The sequence below is a fragment of the Echiichthys vipera genome, assembly GCF_963691815.1.
Source record: "Echiichthys vipera genome assembly, chromosome: 21".
Lineage (NCBI taxonomy): Eukaryota > Metazoa > Chordata > Actinopteri > Perciformes > Trachinidae > Echiichthys > Echiichthys vipera.
The window spans coordinates 17,331,752-17,352,003 of record NC_139846.1 but is presented as its reverse complement, the minus strand read 5'-3'; the positions used below and the strand labels follow the sequence as shown (position 1 = coordinate 17,352,003).

The 20,252-nt window shown below is 40.1% G+C and overlaps 1 protein-coding gene across 3 annotated transcripts; it reads left to right on the top strand.

Annotated features, from left to right (window-relative positions):
- Positions 1-3,244: 3,244 nt before the first annotated feature.
- On the top strand, positions 3,245-19,600 carry LOC310963356 (TLC domain-containing protein 4-B-like). 3 transcript variants are annotated; one of them, XM_083936131.1, is made up of 7 exons: positions 3,245-3,318; positions 6,558-6,727; positions 7,827-7,916; positions 9,343-9,401; positions 9,666-9,760; positions 15,168-15,241; positions 16,124-19,600. In XM_083936131.1, the coding sequence occupies exons 2-7, from the start codon at positions 6,573-6,575 to the stop codon at positions 16,440-16,442; spliced, it is 792 nt and encodes a 263-aa protein (XP_083792257.1). In that variant the 5' UTR covers positions 3,245-3,318; positions 6,558-6,572; the 3' UTR covers positions 16,443-19,600. The 3 variants fall into 3 exon arrangements, with proteins under 3 accessions (XP_083792257.1, XP_083792256.1, XP_083792258.1); XM_083936130.1 differs by having other exon boundaries at positions 3,259-3,576; XM_083936132.1 differs by lacking the exon at positions 3,245-3,318 and adding an exon at positions 3,571-3,576 and having other exon boundaries at positions 6,587-6,727.
- Positions 19,601-20,252: the final 652 nt, after the last annotated feature.

Here is a 20,252-nt window from a genome sequence, read left to right as displayed (position 1 = left end):
CCTGGATTGGGCGATTCCACCAATTTTATTGATAGTACCTTTACTACTATAACTGATCCTGTATCCGATTGTTTAAATGTTTGACCAGACTGTCTTACGTCCTACTCAGAATACACTGTGACTGTAATGTTGGTCTAAAAGTCACCGGCTTAACAACATACTTCTGTCTGTAGACACCTAAGCATCAGCACAATTCTAGGTATATGAGGGGCAGATCAGTCTAATACATGAACCGTTTACGTTGCCTATGATTTGGAGATCTGTTTCACCTCAAATATTACTTCAGTTTTCCATTCAAAATGATCACGATTAAAAAATAAAATTCTATATGAAATGATATAATAAGGAAGCCCAAGTCAGCTTATTACAGCAGATTACATGAAAATATACATATAACAAGAAACAAGAAAGACATAAGTCTTTCTGGGACAGTTACAATTAGAAACACAGCTATCTATGACCATGTCCTAAACTCTGTGAGTGAAAGGAGCGTGTCCAATCTCAGGATGGGCTGTAGCGCGTTCCAAGAGCTAGGGGCATCATAACAAGAAGCGGTCTCGCCAATATTGGTATAGACTCAAGGAACTTTGAGTAGCAGTAATTCAGCTGAACGGGTCATGCAAGTGTCTGAGTTCCATTCTAACATATTTGTTCCATACAGTGGTAATTTGCCTAAGAGGGCCTTATAAATAGTGCCTCTTGCGCCTTTCTTCAGGTGAGAGCCAACCAACTACAGTGGTGAAAATCATATTTATCCCCAGTGATGAATCTTAGAGCTGAATGATAGACTGAATCTAGACATTTCAGAGTGGAGGCAGCAGCATGTCTATATAGTTATATCCATAAGCCATGACAGACATAAACACTGCTTCAATTATTACTTTTCTCAAGAGTTCGGGCCGCGGGGGAAGCAGCTCTAGCAGGGGACCCCAAAATTCCCTTTCCCGGGCCACATTAACCAGCTCTAACTGGGGGATCCGGAGGCGTTCCCAGGCCAATTTGGATATATAATCTCTCCACCTAGTCCTGGGTTTTCCCCGGTCCTGGCCTCCTCCCAGCTGGACGTGCCTGGAACACCTCTCTAGGGAGGCGCCCAAAACTGTGTCATCTGCATAAAAATGGGCATTACAGCCATTTAAAGAAGGACTAATATCATTAATATAAACATATATAATTCAGTCTCAGTTTGTGATGTTTCCACTTCAACAGCTGTCCTTAGCAAAGAGGTACATTTGGTGTAGAGTCTGTAGTTGGTCTTGAAATTGGGTCATCACAACAGAAAGACCTGAACCAACCTGCCCTGTACAAAGCTCAGCAGATGTCTGTTGACTGTTGCTTTATTAAACCTTGATGAATATTTCAGTGCACTGTTCTTATTGCAAAGGGCTGAATCTCAGAATGTAGAATGTAGAACGGGTGTGACACGACCAAAAAGATATGATGCACAAGGCAACCATATGATAAAACAACATACATTTATTACAAATAACTTATAAAACCATGAAACGTCTGGTACAAGTGATCACAGGAGAAAGTAAGACAAAAGGAGCACTGTTTAAATGGCAACATTTCTAATAACGGGTGCAATGAAAGCATTTTCATAAAAAACAATTAGAAAAACTAGCAAGTAGTTTAATCTTATTTTTTTCAAATGGATTTTTAAATTTGAACTGATTATTATTATAGGGGCCGTTCATATACTGGGTTTAAAGTACATTTGTGCAATACCTTATGATTTCTTATGATAAACTAAATATAATTAGTTGTAGTGACACAGTAAATTCCAAACTGGATGAAAGATTTGCTATGACGGCATGTGAGGACATTTCATATGTTTACAACTTTCTTTAACTGACCTCCAAATGTAATTTATTAAGCTTAAATAAATTTTCAAGGGATTTCTTCTGAAGATACCTATCCCAGTTTGTGGGGACTTCCGTTCCTGTCTTGTTCATTCATTTTATTTTACACAAAAGAGCCTCTTCTTTTTTTCACCACAGAATCCTGGAGGTACCTGTTTCATAGGGGTTTACTTACCTTTACTTAGCCTACCTAAATTGTCAATTTCACCCGTCTTGAAGCTTGTTTTGTCACCATTTGTTGGCAAAAATTGCACAAAACGTTGTCAGATTTTGTTTAGGAACATTTTAGAAGTTCAGTTTTTATTATTGTGTCGTGTTCATTAAAAATATGTATATTTTCTACAGGTGCCCCTTGGTGCAGCTGCTTATATCCCTTAAAGGGTAGGGCTGGCTCTGACTCAGAGTCAGAGTTAAATTTTCCCAGCAGTGAGGAGGTTGAGCACAAGGGGAATACTTCTTTTACAGTGAAAAATACTCTCATTAATGAATTCTGAATTACAGACAGGACAGTTTACACATGATCTCTTTTCATTTGTGAGTGCTCCCTTGATTGTGATTTAAGGGCACAGCTCTGTGCTTTAAAGACACCGCCCTTGCTCATTCTATTTATTGGAGATGTCTTTTTAAATTGCAGCCACTGGTCATTTAATATGTCATCTGCCCTCTGGCAATGTGTATGGGTGGACTCTGCACTATAGCCGACACCTGAGGAGGAAACACAAGACACTGGGACTTGAAACTGCTGTTGTATGATTTCCAATAGGCCTGTCTTTGCCCTGTCATTGAATTACAACTCAGTGAGAGATCATTTTTACAGCCTCTAATGACCAAATCTCACACAGAAGCCAGATAATCTTGTAGTCACTGTTTGTGACAAAGATACCGCAAAACAAGAAGCATGTCAAATGTATTTATGGGTGACAGTGAATGCTTAAAGACCTTCATGGGATGATTCATTGATTCAAAAGACCAATGGACCGTGGCTTCAGTTTGCTTTACTGGCTTCACCCTGGATCGGTTCAACAAGCCTTGGCTATAAATAGACACAGTGTGTGTTTTTGGGCAGACCACTGTGGTAGTGTGCGTGTGTGTGTGTGTGTACATCTTTAAGAATTCAGCTGTAATTTGAGCCCTATGTGAGAGGAGAGAGAGAGAGAGAGAGAGAGAGAGAGAGAGAGAGAGAGAGAGAGAGAGAGAGAGAGAGAGAGAGAGAGAGAGAGAGAGAGAGAGAGAGGAGAGAGAGAGAGAGAGAGAGAGAGAGAGAGAGAGAGAGAGAGAGAGAGAGAGAGAGAGAGAGAGAGAGAGAGAGAGAGAGAGAGAGAGAGAGAGAGAGAGAGAGAGAGAGAGAGAGACTTACCTCACACACCATCACCACAGTTTCTGTTGTAATCGAGCGTCGAGCTGCACGATCTGCATCTCTGCAATTATGCACGCTTGCTGTCGGACGGGATTCTAGGTAAACACCGCAAAGCTGGCGCAAACAAGGAGCTCCAGCCCCACCGCATCCCCCGCAAGTTGTTAGTTGTGTGCGCGTGTGTGTGCGTGTGTGTGTGTGGTGTGTGTGTGGAGCAAGAGGCGGGTTTGTGTTGTTTATCCAAAATGACTCGACATGGCTGTGGCATTGACTCGACATACACGGCTTCGCGAGCGACCCACTGGAAACCATAAGCAGCTGAGAGTGTGAGGCGCAAATCATCTTAATGAAAGTCATAAGGTAGGATCCTATGTTTGCACTCTTTTCATGTCTATGGCTGGTACACACACACGTACACACGCACACACACACGAGCAGACCAGTGTTATTTTTCCCAAACACATTTTGCAGCAGCCGGCCAGGCAATGCGGCGTGAATTGGCCTGGCGTGCGTGTGCGCCTAAAGAAAACAACAACAATACCTCTGTGATTAGCCCACACGTTTGCTTAGGGCGATCGATTGTTCCGCAGCATCTCTTAAAATGCGATCCGGTGATGCACATAGCGAGTTATTTTCGTGGGGGCTATCGTTTCCTCTTTAAAAAAAGAAAAAAAAGAAAAAAGGTCCACCCCGTCTTACGCAAGCGCAATCGTGCCAGGCGTTATGGGGACATGGAGCTGGGGAAACACTTTCAAGAACACCCCGTTTCATTCCCGCACAGGAGAAACAAGCATCACGTCCCAGGAAATCGAAAGCAGGCCTATGCTAGAGGCGGGCCCAAATACTCTACTCTAACGGTTGAGACAATAATAAAGCAACGGAGGACTGAATAACACTGCTTGGTTTGGCGTGAACTCCTCCAAAGCCACTCTTTCCACCTTGTTGTAACCAGATACATCCTGAGTCTGACATCTGTTGTTAAGTCTTATGACTACAGTATGATGCAAGGGGGAAATGGGTTTTTCAAAAGGATTGTCTGTTGTTGTTGTCTTGATTGGAGGTTATAGTCATCTTTTTTGTTTGTCACCACTCTACTATCTTGAATTAAGGACAATAAAAAAACAAGCCTCTTGCATATATGCCAGTCAGTTTATCCTATTGGATTTGAAATGTGCAAATATTTGCTAAAGAAACACACTGGAGTTGAGAGTTGTTTTTTTTTAAGCAGGGTTATGTGAAGGAGGTGAAATAGGCTACTACCATGGCGTTTCAGCTGTTACCATTCTGTATCCTTAAATTGACCTCTGTAACCATTCGCCCTTGGCAACAGGGTCCTGCATGGGAACGTGCGGGACGCAAACGTGTATGTACCTAAAAACAACCCGTCTCTGCGTTTAGAATGGCTGAAGGTAGCCTCACTGAGATATCCACATAGTTAAAATCACAACATGCACTCATGAAGTAGCCCTCTAATAACAAAAAAGCATGTTTGCCTTCAGCATGCTGCATTAAAGTGCTTGTGTTCACTGCCCTCTAATGCATTACATGCAGGCAAACAAAAGAGGACTGTGTAGAACTGGCTCTTCAGTTCGCTGCTGGTGACTTTTACTTGGCTAAAGCGTTTCAGTGAGGTTCACACTGTTTGTCCTTGAGCATTTCTATGGCTTAACAGGGAAATAAAGTCAGTTATAAAACAAAATATATATATATATATATATATATATATATATATATATATAAACGCCAAGGCCACAGTCCCAGGGAGTGAGATGTGTTTTCTTAGTATGGTTGTGCTGTGGAGATAGTGTTCTTTGGATGTAAATGTCTTCAACAGTAAGCGACTTGACCTCTTACCAAGAGCTGGCACAGTCAAATCAGTCCACATTGCTCCAGGCAGCACTCATAAACAGTTGAGTGGTCTCGAGTCCCACAGTGGCTGCAGTGGACCTCTGTCACTGACATACATTTTCTGGCTACGAGCCAGTGTGCACGCAGAGCTGATCATTTTGGAAATTTGCTGGCTTATAGTGAACACCAAATATAGATATGATGAAATAGATATTGGGGCAGTTGTACAGTTCTACAGATCATTACAAATGATGCATCAATATGAAATGGATTTTATTGACCCATGCTGTGTTGGCCGGGTCTATACCATGTATCCATGTTCCACTGACCCATGTCAGCAGTAGAGTTGTGCAGTATATCTAGATCTATTTAATGTTGATACTGTGCTGGTGATTTCTACTTGTGTGGTCATATAAAAAGTTACTTTTTTTTGTTTTAAAAAGCCCCACTAATCATTCTATAAATAGCATCATGTTGTTAATATGTATTGGTATCATAATATCTGGCATTATTAAATCACACGCAAACTGGACCAATACATTTCACTGAGCTCCTCCTGTATGTTGTTGTAACAGTAACAGTTATCATGCTCAAAACGTTCACGCACATGGGTGCTAACATGTGCCTGTGGCGCATGGTCTTAAATGCCATGTGTCCTTCGTTCAGTGTTTTACGCAACATGGTTATAAATGTATGCCACTATCATGGGCATTATACAGACTTTGTGCCAGGTGTGTTCACTTCCAGGAAGCGTTTTATGAGCTGTTCTGAAAGGGTCATTACATGGCAACTCACTAACAGTGGATGTTCAGTGGATGTTAATTTGCAAATACAATCTGGGTTTTGGGTCACTCTGAATGCAGTTGCCTTACACAGACCGTAATTTTAGATTATGTTGTAAAGTAGGACACTGAGAAGTTCTAGTGATTATAGGTCACTGATAGGTGGGCGTATTTTTAAGCAAACAAAGTCCGGGGTTGGGTGGGTGGGGTTAAAAAGCAGTTGAGCCTCCTGGGAGTGTGTGTGTGTGTGTGTGTGTGTGTGTGTGTGTGTGTGTGTGTGTGTGTGTGTGTGTGTGTGTGTGTGTGTGTGTGTGTGTGTGTGTGTGTGTGTGTGTGTGTGTGTGTGTGTGTGTGTGTGTGTGTGTGTGTGTGTGTGTGTGTGTGTGTGTGTGTGTGTGTGTGTGTGTGTGTGTGTGTGTGTGTGTGTGTGTGTGTGTGCGTGCGTTTCTGTCTGAAGAGCCACACTTCCTCTGTATCATAGACCCAGGAAGTAACACATCACCTTGTCATAAATAAGCTGATGGAGCAGAGTTGATAGCTAGTAATGTGTCAAATTATCTTTGATAGTTGGTCATTTCCCACCGTTTGCCCATGAGGTTTAATCCATCTTTTGTGGTTCAGGCCGAACTGTTTTAATGAAACAACTGAGCATGACTTAATATCCTAGTCTTCATTCTAACCTTTACCTTCTTTCCCTCCATCCTCCCACAGTGGGGTTGGGTGGCCATGGACCCATTCAGCCAGCTTATTCTCACCATCTCGGTGACCAGTTTCTTCACCTTCCAGTGGCTCTTCCACAAAGTCAGCCCTTGGATGTCCATGCGCATCAGCCGCGGCTTCCTCAGCCTCAGTGACAAGCAGAAGGTGGAATGGAACTCAAGGTGACCCGACATAAACTTATGACAATGAGTGTGAAGATTTTTCTTGCCATAGCACAGCAGAGAGTTTGACACTGCTCTCTCTTAGCCCAAGGGGGGTTGTTTCAGTCAACCCACATATTTCCTGTGGTATTAGTTTCTGACTCACTGGTGGGATGCATTGTTTTTTTTTGCAGTTTTTTCTCCACTGTTTAAAGGTGCCGGAAGCATGATGGAAACTCCATGGAACAGTGAATTTACTTTTTTCCTCCCCACCCTTAATCAGGCCGTGCTTTTTGTCAATTTAACCTCCTCATTTTACAAGTACCTATCCAAGACTGACAGAGAAAACCCATGCACGTTTTTTACAGATTCCTCAAACAACAAACTAAATGTCATCCGTTGTCACATTGCTGTTTTATCTGCTAATGTGTTATGGGAACATTGCAGATTCTGGTTAGAACAACTAGATTGGAGTGAAAAGATGGGAGTGTGTTTGTGTCTTGAGTGAGACAGACTGGCTACTGCGATCTTTAAGCACTATGAGAACAGTGAAGGCCGTACTGTGGTTGGAAAGGATCCAGCCTGGTCCAAACTGCATGAATCACTCATTTTCATTTTCTCTCATACTCAGTTTATTACTCATGAGAGCACTTGTGAAATTGAAATGGTCACATGGTTTATGAGCAAATGAAAATGAATGATTAGAGGAGATGGATCCAGGCCATGGGGATCCCTATTGAGGCCCACAACTTTACAAATTCTATTGTAACAGTCTTACAGTCAGTGTGACTGTCATTGTGTCTTACTGACTGATTGCTGAGAACTGTCGGACTGTCTCACTGCCCTGATGACTGTTTGGGGCAGTGTACTGCTCTGCCTGACCCTTCAGCAGTGTTTAATCTCTTAGTCTAATTGGTCTGAATCTGTCAGCAGCTGTGACAGGCAATCAGTTGATTCATTCAGTACTAAATTGAGCATTCTGAAGCACATAAGCTTTCTTCATGTATAAAGATACATACGCATTTTTCTTATGACATACTTTTTGAACACAAAATCTCTGACATGGCCTTGTCTGACATGAGTAGATGATCATGGCTGTGTGTTTTGGATTTCATTTCAGGACGGTGTCAACATTTCACGCTCTGTTGGTGGGAATATTCTGTCTCTACATCTTGTTCTTTGATGATGCAGTCAATGAAGACCCAGTCTGGTGAGAGTTTACCTGTGAATCACATGTTTTCAACCTTTACTTTCCGTACTTTTGTTCATTTTATACGGCATCAGCTTTTTTCACAGATGGCTGGATGTTCAGTTGTAGCTTAGCAAACTTAGGCACAGCAGGTTTGTCCAGCTTGTTGAAGCTGGGTGCAAGGGGTTCTTGTAAGGGGAATTCTAGCTATGTATACAAAGTTTAGAGTGTCGTTTTTTTTTTTACCCTTTTCACATCCAAAACCAAAAACACAAGAGCAGAAGTATAATGAATGGTTTAAACAGTGAGTTTGCCTGCTCTAATCAAGTGGCAATCACCAGTGATGGAAAATGAGGCCGACACGGAAGTGCAAAAAAACTGCACTTCCTCAAACAACCACTCGAGTCTGGCTCCAAAAGTGAACCAATCGCCATAGAGGCCCATGTTAAAATGCCGAACTTTACAGCAGAAATTAAAAAAAATGTTTACAGCCTAGTACAAAAAACTCTTTTGGTCTCTTGCTAACTTCCCCAGCTGAAGCCACAGCAAGCCACCCACTGTAAACTTCATTTCCACTTTTCAGAAACCCATAGGTGACGTCACAGAGACAATGTCCATAGTTTACACAGTCTTTGGTGTTTCCAACCTTTAAACATTAGCATGTGTAGCTAACTAACTGACCACCTACTGTAGTGTTAACGTTGTTATATCGCTAACTTCATTATTATGAGAGTTTAGAGGCTATGCCAGGAAAAACCCCTGTTAAGAACTGTCACATCCATTATGTGGGTGCAAAGACTTGCCTATAAAATTAAAAATAAAAAGCACTCCAACATCCCCAGCCAAGCCAGTAATGCCAATAACATTTCATTACATTTTTATTTAGTCTACTGTACTATAACACCAGTCTACTACATGGCACATCAACTTGTAGATCTTGACATGTAGATAGGCTTTAGCTTTAGTCTCTTAGCATTATATTATACATGTAGCCATCTTTTACAAGTTTTTTGGAATTATTATAAACTCAACAGGTGACAGAGTTTTCAGTAAGTTTAAAGAGTTAATGCTAGCTCGGTAGCTAGCTGTAACCGATAACATCTAGAAATGAGAAACCTGCTTGTGTTGTGTGTGAAATCAAACAGCCATTTTCAAAAATGACCAAGATTTTTGAGCGGTAAATCTTCCACCCATATTAATGTGACCTGCATATGTACTGTACTAGCACGGAAAGCATGACCTGCAACAGTGACCACGGCGCTGAAGCTTAGTGATGATAGCCACCTCTGCTTGATGGAAAATGGGAAAGTTTGGGAGTAGTCTATTTATCCAGGGACTGTTTACCTCAGTTTCTTTTTTGATGCTAACTGTAGGAGTCAACAAATTCAGACATTTTCAACACCTACACAAAGGGAGTCACACAAACCAAATCTGTTTTTTTTAATAGGGGAGATCCTACACTGGTGAAGACTAATGTTGCCATCACAACAGGCTACCTCATATCCGGTAAGAAAAACATACAGTTTATCCAGGTAATGTCTGTGAATGGGAGACCAAAAAACATGTAAAATGTGAACTCAATGCTCAGATGGCTCACTGGAGTTTGAGCCCGACTGTGTGTCGGCTGCTGATCAGAAATAAAAAAAGATATACTGTTCATAGACCATGTTTAAATATATACAGTGGTCTTCAGTAGTTTGTACTTAAAATGTTTTGATTGCACAGACAATAACATTTTATCTCTCTTTCTCCTGTACTTCTGTCTTCCAGATCTGCTGCTAATATTTTACTATTGGAAGGCGATAGGCGACAAGTTTTTTGTAGTTCACCATCTGGCAGCGTTGTATGCTTACTACTATGTACTGGTGAGTGCCCTATTGTCCAATAGCAGAACATGCAGGCAAGATGGGAAGGAGACAACCAAGGGTGAACAGATGTGTCCTGTAAAGCTGGGTCTTTTTTATCTAATTTAGCCACCATTCAGTACGTGTCCATGACTGTCCCCGTGCAGCCATGCAGCTCATATAGGTTAGTCAAATAAGCACAAGGTAAGGTCAGCAAGTGCAACACATGACGTACCAAATCCACTGAACAAACACAGAAGGAAACCTTATAGATGTTAAAAGTCCACTATTTTAGCCTTCCTGGAAATGGCTGATTAAAGGGGGGAAACACCACTTAAATTAAGAAATCCAACATGTTATTTCCATGCCCTAGAAAAGTTCAGTTAATATTTGTGAACCTGAGCTACTCTCCCCGAAAGCCAGAATCCAGACACGTAAACCTCAAATTCTGCAATTTTCCAGCTTGGGATCAATAAAGTACAGTATATATATCTATCTAGCTATCAGTCGATCTAAGCTTTAGCATGTATGAAGTCTGGAGCTGCTCTGTAGACAATGACTGACTGATAGACGGATTTTGTTTGTTTTCTTTTTTATATCCAAATGAGCTTTATTCGGTTGTAGTGTTCTCGGGTTGGAAACAGAAAATGTACCCACATACCCATTTACCGCCTCTGTGTTCTTGCATTCTTCCTATATTCGTTGTCTATGGAGCAGTTCCACACTTTGTACTTGATGACAGCACAAATTTGTATTTTAGCTTAGATTTGGGAGAGAGTTTTGGTATAGAGTATTTTTGGACCGTCTTAGTCCATAGGAATAACATGTATGAATAAAAAGAAAAAAAATGATGGGCGTATTTTGAAATTGAAATGATGGGAGGATTTCAGGAACACCATTGATAATTGTTGGTTTTACGTTAGTTTGACATTTTACTCAGGTTTAGAAATTCCTAGAGCTGAACCGTAGAAGTCCTATTATCAAAGGAACATAATGTGATAGTTGCCTCATAAAACAATAAATCAGCTATTTGTTATCAAGGCTTTGTTAGTGTCATCCTCTATCAGTTGTTTGAAATCAATCTGATAAGAATTTCACGACTCATCTGAAGTGCTAATTAGTCACCCACTGGTTATCACTGCTCTGCTAGTGCACAGATATGGAGATAGTTTAGTGTACTCCGCATTTATGGGCAGTGCTGTTCACTCTTGGTTCTATCTGGAACCCTCTAGGTCGCCAGGATCTGTTCATAATTATTTTGGAAATGATTGACTATGGTATTTTTTGCATGGTATGCTCAATGATGGTACTGGCTGATGACCCCCTCACCTTGCCCTTACAATTTCTGTGCTTTCTGTTTGTCCTGTTAATGTTGTGTAGATCTGACATAAGCTGAACTTTGTTGAGCTTAGCGCAGCTGAATGCTAAACTGTAACCACTGTGTGCATGGCTGGCAGCTCTGAAGCATTCTACACAGACAGGGTTCCTTTTCTTGTTACTGTGCATGCCAACAAACAGTATATAACTTTACTTCCCTGCCGACCTACATTGCCTTCCACCTGTCTGTTTTTGTGCCAGAGCCTTGTTCTGCCTCTTCTTTCTCTTCCTTACACTCCTCCTGAGATTCCCTGATGAGGGAAAAACTGACAAAGCCACTCAATGTCATCCACGTGACCCCAAGATGATAATGCGTCACCAGATAGCTAGGCCCTTTTACTAATACCATGTTGAATATATTCTGTCAGGTGGACTCTGAGTTTGAAACAATTACAGAAGTACTGTTGCTCTCAGAAGATTCCTTTATGCCCATTTTATTTTAGACCAGCAAACCAACAGGGAATTTAAATATTCCCCCACAGTACATGCTCTGTATTTTCTATGCATGTAGAGGAAATTGCAAAAGGACATACAGTGTGCATTGCTCTCCCTCTGTGCCCCCATACTTTTCTTACTTTCCTAACCGTTCTTGGATTTGACCTTTTTTACGTTGCCATTGGCAATTGGATTATGAAATCTTAGTGTAAAGCACTAAAGCACTAAAAACATTTGGTCTTAACCACACGTGTTGTGTAAACCCTGCAGTCCAGATTTACATTCCAGTCACTGGCTGTATTTACAGATATGGTTTTCTTAATTAACATGACACATATCATATTAGCATCTGTTTTTCTCTGTCTTCAGTGCATTGCTATGAGGAATATTACTTCTCCACATTTCTGTCTAAACAATAATAACATTAAAACAGTTTCACGCTGTTGGAATAAAAATATACAACTGACTGTAAGTCCAGCCTGTGGTTTGGAGAAACAGAGCAAGACCCTGTATCTAAAACAATTAGGTAAATGAGATGATGCAGGCCATACTGTTACTGGACACTCATGACTGTTTTCTCAGACTAGTTCTGAAATTCATGCGGGATAACAGAATGAATGCTCCGTGTTAGTCAGCTGTGGTAGAACACACAATCTGAGCCACATTACTGCAGCTATTTGCGGTAAAACCACAATAAACGTTAAAGCTGAAGTCGGTGACTTTTTTATGAAAAATGTTTTTTCATATTTTCTGAAACTGTCACTATATCCTGACAGCACCATGAGACGGACGATCTGTGAAAGAGTCATGTAACTCTGCTTCCACCTGCTTGCTCCTAATGGCATCTGATAGATTCCACTACGCCCAGCTTAAGACCACCTGTAAAAGCAAATAAGTCTCTGATGCAGTGTCAATCCTTGACGCTGTGTCAGAGGCTGCTCTGCTCTGATAGGTTGAGGCTCGTCGTGGTGGAATCTAGCAGATGCCATTAGGAGAAGCAGGTGGAAGCAGAGGTACAGAAAGTTACCAATTTCAACTTTAACCCTCGATGTAATTTTTCATTTTATTTTAGTTCTGTACCCAGTCAAATGTGTCATATGTTGTCAAAGTCATATGAGTTACTGTGTTAGGTGTGTTTATGTGGACGTTTTTTCATGTCAAGTACACAATACATTTGACCTACTCAATATAGATATTAAACCCTGAGGCATCATTTAAAGAAAGAAAATATCAGCTTAATGTCCTGAGCTTGTTAGTATGTTTTGATCATTGATCAATCAGTGACTAATGGCTTGGTCAAGTAATGGTATGCTTTTCTTTTAATTTGAATAATCTGTATTTCTTGTGTGTTTTAACAGTCCAGTAATAGCCTAATCAAAAAGATAAAATTATAACTGCTGTGTTAATATTAGATGCATGCTTTCTTCTCAGTGTCGTAAATGTTGCTTCTTATTTGCTTCCAATTGTGGTGGCATCTTTTTTTTTTTGTTTTCTTCTAATATATCTGTCTGTCCGTCTCTGTGTCCTCCGCTGACTTTAACATAAATAGCCCCTCTTCCAACCCTACATGCAAAAACTACCAACATCAAGTCAGGTTGTGTCCTCCCCGTTCATGCAAAAACTACCAAGAGGGTTGTATGTCAATAAGAAACCCAGAGCAGGTCTTGATCTAGATGGAGATTTCCCTATTCCTGTCTTGTCTGCTACTATTGCTGTTGTGTTGCACTGAGCAGATATGATGCCCAGTCACAGTATGGACTTACCAGTTCCTAGAGGTAATAGCATGCTCATGCTAAGTGGAAAGTTCAAATCATATGGTACAAAAACTGCAATGCAGATGTACCCTGTTTGTCTCACATAGTAAGTATGTTTTAATAACCAGCTTTTGTTACAGCCCAGACGGTAAGTCTTCTTTCACACGCTATTAAAGCCAGGATGCTAGCCAAATAACCTTGAGCCGACAGCTCTTTGTGGGTCTTTCAGTGAAATTGAATGCTGTGATTTATATCTTAGTTTTAAGTTTGACTTGCGTTTTGAGTGTTTATGGTCAGGAGTTCTACACAAAATTATACACAGGAGTCAAACACAAACATTATTAATTGCAATTTAAATGAAGATGCAAATCACAGTACTCCATTTCTGTAATGCAGTCTTACAGCCAGAACACTTCATTCAAGTTTATTTGGCTAATGGCACAATTTAAACAGCATTTTCAGCGTGAGTGCTTGATTTTCAAAAGTTGATTTAGCGAGGTAGGCCGGGTCAATGGTGTTCAAGATGGGGTAGCCTGAACGCATCTTGGTTGTAAGATCATCTTCTTCATTCTATTAAGCAGAAGCTGAAATTTGTGTGATTGGAATGGAAATAAGTCCTGTAAGCTTGTCTTTTAGTAGGATCAATCAAGGGCTTCATAGTTAGTGGCTTCTGTCCAGGTCAAAAACCACCGTCCATAGTCTGTGCATTTTAGAATTCTGATCAGGTAATATAACAGGAATTGTTAGGTCAGCTTTAAGCTTAGATACAAACCTGCTGAAGATGATCGCATACTACATGGAATTCAGGCCCTGATCTTCTAAACAATGACATGTTTGGCAGTTAAACATATCGCTCTTTTACTCTGCATGGCTTCTGACTGCTCCTTCAAATAGTGGCTGGCTGAATGTATGTATGGTTGTATAGTACATGTATCAAATCCTGTGCTGTGCTCATATTTGCTCAACCCTTACCCTTTTAATGTTGAGATGTTATTTAGATGAATTGCAGTGCTGTGTGGTCTTTACAGTATGTTTTTCTGCTCTCTGGATGAATACAATGTGAGTCAGCAGTAGTTGGCATGTAGTTTGGTGTAAGGATGCATTAGTTAAATTAAAATTTGACGTTGACATTCATGGTCCCTACGGGGTGATTTGTTCTTTTTAGTTTATTGACACTTAATTCATTCATTCATAATTCATATATTAAAAAAATTAAAAGCTCAATTTACATTAAATTTGCGGTGGGTATTCATGGTCTCAAGAGGATGAACCCTGAAGATGTTCAGCCTCTTCAGAGGATGAGCCATTTTCATTTGAAGCATAAATGTCAGCTTTACATACATAATATCTGATGACCAATTGCCATAAAATGTGGCCAGCCCATTCATGCTAAAGACAAAGGTGTCAACAAGTCTTACTGTGAACAACTGGCATGGAATAAAATCCTTATCACATCAATGTTTTTTATGCTGCATTTAAAGTAAGGATGAGTTTCTGCTCACATTAGATGTTGAGAATGAATCATTAGGAAGTTGAATTAAAGATCAATCTAATTTTGGCTAAAGAGTAATTGTGTGCCCGGAAGAAGAAGGCTATTTTGTTAGATCTTCCAAATAGGGCTATATTTGGTGCAGACTTCATCTAATTTTAGACTTGAGTTCCCCACACAGTAAAAGCATGTCTTGATATATGAAATATCATAAGGTTATGTCCAAAGATGCCTTGGAGTTGTAGACATACCTTAGTTACTCTGAGGAGCTGGCGGTACATTGGCTTTCTACGTGCTGATCCAAACAACTTGCTGTCTTGTTTGTGTCCCTTTCATGTTTCGTTGTCTTCCTGTTCTTACCTTGTTCTTCCAGGGCCATGGAATGTTGCCTTATTTTGCTAACTTCCGTCTGCTTGCTGAGTTTTCAACACCATGCGTGAACCAGCGGTACGTACCTACATACTAATGGCCTGGGCTTTGGGTCTTGAAATTCAGGGTTGGAGTTCAATTTACGACATTTGTGGAGATTATGGCCCAATCCTAATTCCCTGAACAATGGCCCTTCCCCTAGTTTGGGAGTACCCTCGGCTGTGTCGTGGCCCTTCAGAGCTGCACCTCAAAGGGTAGGGGTAGAAATCGTTACCTAGGAAATGGGACACCACTCGTTAGGTCATTAGTAGCCAGACATGAGTCAACAGGTATCAAATGAGTTGAGAAATGCAGAAAATGTGTGGTGAATTATTTTTCCAGCTTCATGCACAGAACACAGGATCGACATTAAATTGATAAATTGTTAACATCTTTTGCATGATTATTTGCGAAGATATGGGCTCCTTTCCCTGCACTGGTAGACATTGTTGCATGTTACACTGCCTCAGTTTGCAATGCATTCTGGGAATTTTCTTCTACCACTCCCTTTGCAGTCTGCCTCTGAAAAAGTTTGGAGGGCTGGGTGACCACGACCCCTTGATCCCCGATTTAAATGGGTCACCCTGCCCTATCCCCTGGCACGCAAAACAGGAGGGTAGGGCCAAGTCGGGGGAGTCGGGATTGGGCCTATATGTCAAAGTTATATTCATTGTTAAGAATTTGAATTACATAAAGGTAATCCAGTGCTTCTTGCATGTTCTCTTCGTGTTCAGATGATTTGATTCCAAATCCAGTTTGAACCATTATCTGGATAACGCTGAAGTCAAATACTTTAGACAACAGTCCTATAACTATAATACTTTTAAATGTCCAGTTACTTATGATTGTCTTAACCATTTTCATCTTTGCATCTTCATCCTTCTAGAGACACTGTTTTCCTAACTATGTGTTGCATTTCAGCTGGTTCTTTGAGGTACTAGGTTATCCCAAGTCCTCCCGGCCCAACATGGCAAATGGCGTTGCCATGGCAGTAGTTTTTTTCGTGGTCCGCATCGCCGTCATGCCAGTCTACTACATTCGTATGTATGCAGTCTACGGCACTGAGGCCTTCTACCTTGTGCCCTGGGGGGGCCGTGTAGCCTGGATCTGCTCCAGTATCTGCTTGGACATCATGAACATTATGTGGATGCATAAGATTGCCCGCGGCTGCTACAAGGTGCTGCGCTCAGCACGCCAGAGCAAAGCCGTCACACCTCAGGAGAATGGGAAGACGGATTAAGGGAACCAGAGTGTTGGGGGTGAGAAAACGCCGTGACAGATACAAAATGACGCCATCGTCAGTGCGTTGGGGAGCAGCCGCTTGGACGCTTACTGTCACACCTGGGACAAGTGATACTACAGGACCGAATGTAATGAGGGAGGGAGCGTTTTTGCGGGCACAGTCACTGAGATGTACCAATGGATCGTTTAACTGGCCATCCCTAAGCCATGAAATAACCTCTTAGCAATACTCTCTGTATGCATGGCCAATTATTTTCTCTTGAACAATTTACCACGACACAAGAGTTTGTCCTGGGACAATGGACTCTCCAACCACCAATTGTCAGAAAGTTTACCGTTCTTTACATACTTTGTGCTCAACAAAAAACTTTTTAGATGTTTTTTTGCTACTGCTGCCTGAGTTCTAGAATAAAAAAATGATACAAATATGAGTCAAGATTTGAGGGATACAGTGATTCCTCAGTGATGATGGCCAGTGCCATAAAATCATTGTCAGATGCCTGTTGAGGAGAAGGATCAAGCATCTTGTTTTCCTCGGTAAATCGTGAGACTTGACTGACGTAAAATGGGATTACATCAAGTGGATAAATCAGTTCATCACCTACTTTCACTCAGTTAAGAGGTTCATTTAAGAAGCCAGCCTTTTTCAAACGTTTGTTGGATATTGTGAGTCTGGGTGGCATTTGAGTGGTTGATTTATATAATGTAGGGTTGAACGGGCATCAGTACGCTGTATGTAGTCTATTTCTTTTGTCTTGCTGGGGTCGAGGGAAATGGGTTTTCATGCATACACACAGTTGAACACACAGTTTGTGATGAAAAGAAACTGATGTACAGAGTACCTTAGAAATGTCAAAAGGGAAACTGAATGTCAATGCTGTGTTTGTACGATGAAAGTAAGTAATGCAATGACAATAATTTTCCTGAATAATATTGAGGTTTTCATCTAGATATTTAAATCCACATGATTAAATGTGTATACAGCCAGACATTTCACAGAATGGGAAAAAAGTATATATCACATTGCATAATTTCGAATATGTTGTTGACACTGTTTTGTGCCCTGTGCGGTCATATTTATTTCACATAGTGCAATGCATGTTAAGGGGTGAAACTGACCTGGAGTGCTGATTTGGAATCAGTGTCGTATACAAAGCAGAAAAATAAAATGAAACATTTATCAAGAGTAAGGGCAAAGTAACCGCTTTGACATCTTTGTGTATGGTAAGAGGTTAGGTGGGAGATCTGATCTGAAGTTGTTTTGTTTTTTACATCCAGCGTTGACCTTCACTTTATTTAATATTCACACTATTTATGATATCTTTTTTAGGCTCAACCTGTTCAGATTTACCCCAACAAGCTGCATGCTGCTATATGTGTTAACCATGTAGGAATTGGGACATTTTAGCCAGCTAACTGAATCCATCACATTATTTCGTGACATGCATTTGACAGAATTTAGTTTTTGCTTTTCTGCAGATTTCGGTTTTTACGTCAAATCAAAAAATAATAATTAGTTTGTCAGATGGTAATGTTTCGGTATTATGTCGCAACTATTTTGTCGTTTTCGAGCGTCGTGACCCAAATAGCTTCTGCTTCATGTTACATATAATTTCTGATCAGCTGTTAAACATAATGTGCACTTCCTTATTTATTCATCAGATTGATACAGGGAATTTTATTTCAGTCGACAGAAATATACGGAAAAGTAATTGTTTTCCTCTACTGACAAAGCGGTAAATAATCATACAACACAATGAACACCACACATTTGTTCAGAGATTTTTAAGACAAATGTATCATTTGTTCAAATTAAAAGTTGCTGTTCATCGATGATTTCTGAAAACATGCACTTGAATTTTCATGGTATATGTATCTTTTTTACGAGCTGTACATCAAAAGCTTCTGTCAAATGTTTTGTGAGACAAAAACAGGGATTTCTTGTTTTGAAAGAATGCGCCTTGCTATGTTCAGCATTTAGTTTTGTTGCCTTTTCGAAACAACTTATGATTGCACAGTGAATATTTTGTTACATCCAACTCCTCACAACACTGAAAACGCTTTTCCATGTCTATTGCCTGTCTAATGGGATTGTTTGGCCTTTGTAATAGTTTCAAATGTAAAGCCAAGAGGCTTGTTAAGGCTGGTTGTTTTAGTTCTTCTGTTTTGATATGGTTTTTAAAATGTCAAAGATTTAGATATTTGTGCCAGTGCTTAAGCCATTACTACTCCGAAATCTTTTTTTTCTCATATCCATAAGCATTATTATTCAACTGTGCCAACTTGCGACCATGATTTAATGGTTCAGACCAATTACTTTCATATAACCATCTCTACACACACTGTCGCTAGTCACAATATGATGTGGCTCTGTAGTTTGGCATGGTAAAACAGTGTGAAAGACTTCAGGCAGTGTGTTTGGAACAGCATGGACTTGGGTGGAATATCAATATCTCACATCTTCGAAATGAGTCAGGATAATATTTCACAGGAATTATATGGAAATCATGCAAGGGTTTCAGGACGGCAGGCCACTCCTGTTAGAATCCTGGTTGGCTCTGTATGGGAGGTCATGCATGGTCAATATGGTCCTCTTCATGCACCCTCTATAATTGCATGTGGTATTGCATGGGTATTGCACTGTAAACAAAATAGCTTACACATTTGCAAGACAAGTTTTGTTCTTTTTTTTTCTTTTTCTTAGTACATGTACATAATGTTTACTTAAACGTTATTCTTGTACTGTGCCACACAATGTAAACCACCGATCATAATGATGTGATGAGAACATCATAAAGCAGATATTTAGTATAATATCCAGCACAGAAATAATCAGTAAGGAGAATACTTGAATACTAATCAGCACAGTCTATAACAATCTGGGCAGTGCAAATAAACATAAATCCTATGAGCATCTTGCGTCATATGCGTACCATTGTCTTTAATTTATTAATCCAACAGGAGAGACATACAACAAAGCAGATGCTATGGTAATAGAGAGCATGGTGTCAGCTGCTGTTAAGCTGTTGTTGGTGTTTCTGTTCTGAATGTTGTATGGGGGTGAGATGTGAGTAGGTAGAGTGTTTAGTGACATTCTATGAATGTATTGGAGAAGAGAAAATATTTGTCATTTACAGTTTCATTTGTTCTTTTCAATAAATACCAAATTAACGGATCTGATGTGCATCATTCGGGTTCTAACATGTTTGATCATTTGAAGCATAATGAATGAGCCTCTGATGGGTTGAATATGGATTAATTTATGCTACCATGGATATTACTACATCAATGGTGTCTAACAAACCATTATTTAAAGACATAACTATCTGTTTTAATTAAAATGATATTTAATTATACCAACATATACCATTTGCCTTCATAATGGAGCATACATATTTTTTTAATGTCCATTTATATTAAGAGTGAATTTTATTTCCATGGCTGACTTATAGAAGGCAGTTATTTAAGTTTTTAGTAAGATCCAATTTCTAAAAGTCATATTTTATGGCAATTTAACAAAAATTCTTAAAGCTGCCCTCTGGTGGCTCATGTAAGACATTACCTATTATAGGTTTATTTAAAAGGACATATGCTGATTTTTTTAAGTTTGAAACTTGTATTTGTTTTTTCTGCTAGAGCATATTTTAGGTTTTAATGTAAAAAAAAAAACGTACATTCCTCTCATACTGTCTGTCTGAATATACTTGTATTTACCCTCTGTCTGAAATGCTCTGTCAAGCGCCTGTCCCTTAAAGACCCCTTCCTAAAACAGCCCAGTCTGCTGTGATTGGTCAGTGTTTCAGGTTCA

What these genes read in the sequence shown, in the direction of transcription:
- LOC310963356 (XM_083936131.1), top strand. Translation starts at nt 6,573, where the DNA reads ATGGACCCATTCAGCCAGCTTATTCTCACCATCTCGGTGACCAGTTTC. An exon ending in AAGGTGGAATGGAACTCAAG is followed by an intron (nt 6,728 to 7,826) that starts GTGACCCGACAT and finishes ATTTCATTTCAG; the next exon opens with GACGGTGTCAACATTTCACG. An exon ending in ATGCTTACTACTATGTACTG is followed by an intron (nt 9,761 to 15,167) that starts GTGAGTGCCCTA and finishes TTGTTCTTCCAG; the next exon opens with GGCCATGGAATGTTGCCTTA.